The sequence below is a fragment of the Lepisma saccharinum genome, chromosome 12, assembly GCF_977018435.1.
Source record: "Lepisma saccharinum chromosome 12, izLepSacc3.1, whole genome shotgun sequence".
Lineage (NCBI taxonomy): Eukaryota > Metazoa > Arthropoda > Insecta > Zygentoma > Lepismatidae > Lepisma > Lepisma saccharinum.
Genome location: NC_139240.1, coordinates 51,043,808 through 51,049,807, shown reverse-complemented (window position 1 = coordinate 51,049,807; position 6,000 = coordinate 51,043,808). Strand labels below are relative to the sequence as shown.

Genomic DNA, 6,000 nt, shown 5'->3' with positions numbered 1-6,000 from the left:
CACGTTCTTGTTAACAGGCATTAAATTTTAATGTTAGAATATTGTAAATTGACGATTAACTTCTAACAGTGTTGAAGTAAATTGCGATTTATCACTAAATAAAGTATCTCTATTGTATACAAATAAGACACTATGTAGAAGACACTCGTTTAGAAAATCTCTTATAACTTGTACAGTTTGTCTAGTGTCGAGTATTACCAAAACATTCACATTAAAGTAGCAAAAATATTATCACATAGTTGCTTGTGATACTTAATTCGTAATGAAAAACGTATTGATTTGTTTCTCTGGGAATATAACAATCTATGTTTTCTATAAAAGGCACTCTTTTCGGTTATAAAGTTAGTAATGTTTTTTGTCTGAAATACTGGAATGTACAGTCTCTCCCAGGAGTCTGTTGAGCAAAGCTGCCCGTAACGGTAGAGAATAGGAGAAAGCAAGTGGGTGGAGCCAAGCAGTGCGTGATACTGTAAACGGCTGGGATTATGGGACCACACGTGAAAAACCTGCGCAGAATCGCGTGTTCTACGCATCGTACTCGCGCGTGTAGGGGAGGGGGGTAGGGTGGAGCAGGCTTTCACATGGTACGAGCTGAACGGATGGAGGGGAAGATGCGCGGAAGCTTCTGGCCGAGGGATCTTTTGTTTGTGGACGCTCTATAGGTGCAGTCACGTTGCCCCACCAATGCGTTCATTACTCGAGCTCTCTCGAGTCACTATGGACGATATCGGAAATTTTATATCGCGATATATCTTCAAGAAATACAAAATTTTTTCCGTATTGTGATATCGGCGATATATCGTCTCCACGGTCAATATCGCCAAATATCGTGACGATATATCGCCTACACGATGTATATCGCCAAATATCGTGACGATATATTGCAGACACGATATATATATCGCCAAATATCGTGACGATATATCGTCTCCACGATCAATATCGCCAAAATATCTTGACGATATATTACAGACACGATATATATCGCCAAATATCGTGACGATATATCGCCAACACGATATATATCGCCAAAATATCTTGACGATATATCGCCTACATTATATATATCGCCAAAATATCGTGACGATATATTGTCTAGTTGATATCGACTGGACGATATTTTTCAATATCGCGATATATCGTATGGAGGATATATATCGCCCAACACTAGTCACTACTTGCGCAGAGGTCGCTTGCTCCACAGATCCCTGGGACATAGTGTGTGTATATATATACACACTTATTATTCATGCGTGGCAGTAATAACAGTTTTACAAGGCAAAATATACACATCAGTCTCCTTATATATATAAAAGAAGCAAAGAGAGATAAGATATACAGGCACTTTTCCCATATGTTGCTGAATGTATATTACAGGCACGTTTTCACGGAAGCACTATAGTTCTTTGTACAAGCGACTGAGATCTTTAAGCCATAGCGAAAGATCCACGATATATGACCAGAATTACTTAACTTCAATGTCCGCTAGCACTTAAGGAGATCACAAACATGTTCCTTTCTGGAGGGAAGGAAAGAGACGGTTCCTAATTTTCGTAAGTACGAGGCTTGTCTCCGAAGTTCGACGCGGCAGCGAGGGGTCAGTGAACTCGTCCGCACATCATCCCGGCTTCGACGCTGGTCAACTGGCTGAAGTATGGGTAGCCGGACTTGGCCTCCGCTGGTGAGTGAGGAGTCAGGTTGTTCGTTCCGTAGTGGCTGCTTCCGCTGGCGAAAAGGCTAGAAAGGTAAGAATAATTACCATTAAAGAGACAAATAACTACATGATACATGACTTTGAACAATAGAGTGGTATATCTACAGGTAGTGATTAACGTGATCGAATGCTTAACTTAAATCTAACATAATGGAATTGAATTTTTCATACCTGTCGTTTATTGACAGACCTTTTATTGAACAAAGTATATTTCAAGGGAAATTTTCACGAAACGCTTTACTTCAATTAACGTAGTGTTGGCTTTCTTTCGTTTCTGGTAACTAAAGTTACGAGCTTACGACTATTGAAATTATGCTGCAATAATAGTTATTACATATTTACATTAATACCAAATAATAGAAAAACATTGACAGCGATTCTTCTGGAATTTTCTTCCTTTTTTAAGACTTAAACAGACGGAAATCATGGATGATGGCACAGACAAAATACAATTTAATATGTACAACAGGGCACCGAGCATATACAGATCGTTTTGCCTGTTCGAGAGTTATTCGCTCGAGCAAAGAAGCTATAAATCCCGCACGCTATCTATTGTCGTTCGTGCGAACTATTAGACGCTCAAGCAAAAAAAAACAACTTGATGCATCACTCTAACAGAAAGAGCGGAGGAGGTATATCGTTGCAGCGATTGATTGATTCGATTGAATGATTGAACAACAGTTTAAAGTGGAATTCGTTACCACTACGCCATCGGGGAGGCCGTTGCAGCGATTATGTGCCTGTAAGTCATTGTCACCAAAAGGGACATTTTGGCGTCCCGTCCAAAAAAAAATGGGATAGAGACCCAAAAAAAGGGGACTGTCCTGGGACATCTGGTCACATTACACCAGAGGACAGTTAATATAGAAACGGGACAGTGAATGTGTTCGAACAGTAGGCCTTTTTTCTCAACAGCATATGTTAACCAAGGCACGGGTTACTTACAGGAAATAAGCAAGCGGGGTGAGTTGCCCATAAAGGTGAGTTGTTGACAAAGTGATTTTCATTCCTACTAGAGGAGAGTTGGCAACATTGCACCCTTGCAGGTCACTGTGAATATGCGTCATTTGTAGAACCAACTCACAACTAAGAAGTTCAGCGTTTTGTTCACGAATTTTCTAGTGTGTGACAAATAACATCATATCTTAATTGCGAAGTAAATTTTCTCAACTCTATATTCTTTCTTGTACGTTTTCAAAGTAAGTAAGCACATAGTTTATGGTAAGGGTATCGAGAAAACTGGTAAGTTGTGTCGATACTACATTGACAAACTGCATTGTTTAGCAGCGGTAAGAAAAGAAATTCCAATATGGCGATCGGGGTGAGATGACAAAGGAAGGAAGGGGTGCGTTAACAATATTGTATGCCTATTGAGAAAATTGTTCTTCAATTAATTGTTTCGTCAAAAATAGCTTAGCATATACCTGTAGATACATTCTTTGTAATAATATATATTAGGATTTCAGGACAGACTATTGCATTTGTATTTGTTACAAAAATTAAAAATTAACACTGGGTAAAAAAGTTCGTTTTTATTTTAAAGTTTGGAACATTTATGTTTCATGTTATATTGTTCATTTGAACACATTTTTTTAATCTGCAATTTTTAAGACAGTGTATCCCATATGAGAGATAGAATTACACATATTGTTAACTGGCCCCACACATAAGAGTTAATATTCACCCCGTATACGGGTCGCTCTACGAGGCCAGGGTTCCCGGGTTCGAATCCTGGCCTAGGCATGGATGTTTGTGAGTGTCCATTCATCAATTGCATCCTATCATCACTCATTCCCATCTTCGCAAATTAGCCAAAAGTGGCACAAAGGGCGATGTAAAATAAAGCAAATGAATCAATCAATCAATTGACAATACTGACACGCTTCGAAGAAACAAACAATAACTTTACAAGTTTTAGAAGCATGGTGTAATAAAAATGCATAGTAGTCAAGGAAACTACAAGTATTGCTCATAGTATATCATCAATAGTAAATAGTAATTTTCAAGAGCTGCAGAACTTTAAACATAAAAAGCATGGTCAATTCACTCCAGTCTCCACTACACACTTGCATCGAGTTAACTTGAAGGTCCGCGGCTTTATTTCATTTCGTTGCGTGTGGCCAATTTCTTAATTTAATGCAGCACAAAGGCTGGCATTTCCATCAGGGGAAATTACACGGGTTTTCGAATTGTAACAGGTACTTGCGGTGAGTAATTGCACACCCAACGTAGCAGTAATCACCCCTCGAGAGAAGTTATTCCAGCTTCTTCCTTGATGTATAGATGGCGCTCAACTGTACTCAAGGACACTGCTATCTTCGTAGTGAATTGACTGAATGCTGTCCAAGGCGCCTTATTGTGTTTTTGAGACGTGAACATGTTATTACTGTCACCTTTTTCATTATAAGTTGAAGCAGATTTTGTATTTTGCAAGAAACACTTCAGTCCAGGCTCTCGTTGCGAGATTTTGTGAATAATTCTACAAGAAAGAGTTTAAAGTGAAAATATCATCTGGTGTTTGGTGTGCGGAGAATGGATAAATTTGTAGAATCAGATAGGATCATTTGAAAGAAATTGATTAGACCTTAAACTGTAAGTTGATGCATCACAAAGTGCACTAGCCTTGATTTGATGCATATGTGTATGCATTCCATTGTTGGTGCAATTTTGTCTTGCACTCTATCATTAGTCCTCTCTCTCTCTCTCTCTCTCTCTCTCTCTCTTTCTATCTTTCTTTCATCTGTCAATATATCTGTATATACTCGTATATCTGTGTGTATCCATGCAGTTACATATGTTGCCTCCACGATGGCACAGTGGTAGCGTCGTCGCCTTGTAATCTCTTCGACAAGCATGCGCCCCTTGAAACTAAATTAATAAAATCAAAAAACTCTCCGTGGATATCAGAAAATACAAAACTGCTCATGAAACTCCGTGACAATGCCCTAATAAAATATAAGCGCACAAAATCCCAGGCAAACTGGGACTATTACAAAGAGCTGAGAAACTTCACCACCTCGGTCCAACGGCAAGAAAAGAAAGCATATTTTAATCATCACCTCCGATGCAACAATAACAGCAAAGAGTTGTGGAAAAAAATAAAAACGTGGGGTGTATATAGTAAAAATATGAAGAACGAGATACCTTCCTACCTGATAAACGTAGATTCAATTAACCGGCATTTTTCTAGCGTATGCAGCAAAGCGAATGTCTCAGACGATGCCGTTAACAAAACTCGAGAGTTCTTTGACGGCAACACTTTTAACGAAAGCGCTCAAACTTTCCACCTGCAAGAAATAAACGAAGCCGAAACAATGAAAGCTATAAACGAAATATCATCCAATGCATCTGGTAATGATGGAATATCTATAAAAATGATTAAACTGTTATTACCGCACATCTTACGTCCTCTGACGCACATCGTAAATTTCTCATTCCGGACTGGACAATACCCGACCAGCTGGAAGACAGCACGTGTTGTTCCGATACCGAAGAAAAAAGTAATAACGTCCCTGAATGACCTTCGACCAATAAGTCTCTTACCTATATTTTCCAAAATCACTGAAAAAATTGTTAACAAGCAAACTCGCAAACACGTTAATGACCTAGATCTGCTTCCGAAATGTCAATCCGGTTTCCGTCCCTCTCACAGCACGGCAACGGCTTTACTTAAAGTAACCGACGATTTATTACGATCAATCGACAAGAGAATGGCAGTAGCGTTAGTATTACTGGATCTGACTAAAGCCTTTGACAGTGTCCATCATGACCTGCTCTTGAGCAAATTAAAATACTACAATTTTTCACCTCCCGCTCTCCGATGGTTTAGATCGTATCTGAACAACAGACAACAGAGAGTATACATAGACGCTGCCACGCCCCCTCTCTCTCGCACCCTGCCATTGGAAACTGGTGTCCCACAGGGATCCATTCTAGCCCCTCTCCTCTATACCATTTTTACAGCCGACTTACCTACCGTAATCAATCACAGTAAAGTTCATTTTTACGCAGATGACACTCAACTACAAATTCCTTTTCCACCGAAATCGTCAGATGCAGCCTTAGCTTTGCTCAATGATGATTTATCCAACATAAATACCTGGTGTAAAAGTAACGGTCTAAAAATAAACCCACAAAAATTAACTTTCTCTCTTATTGGTTCCCGAAATAGTCTCTCTCTGATAAATCCTAACGAGATATGCATCAAACTAGACACATCTATAATCCCTTATTCAACAAATGTGAAAAATCTAGGCGTCATTTTCGATGAACACCTTAACTGGGAT

General features: G+C 39.2%; 1 protein-coding gene across 1 annotated transcript in view; it reads right to left on the bottom strand.

The window, feature by feature from the left end:
- Positions 1 to 1,395: 1,395 nt before the first annotated feature.
- LOC145996472 (protein gooseberry-like) overlaps positions 1,396 to 6,000 on the bottom strand; it is a 73,356-nt gene continuing 68,751 nt past the window's right edge. The window contains exon 7 of the mRNA XM_083132960.1: positions 1,396 to 1,737. Coding sequence (XP_082989086.1) covers positions 1,599 to 1,737 — 139 coding nt within the window. The 3' untranslated portion in view covers positions 1,396 to 1,598. The remainder of the gene's footprint in view (positions 1,738 to 6,000) is intronic.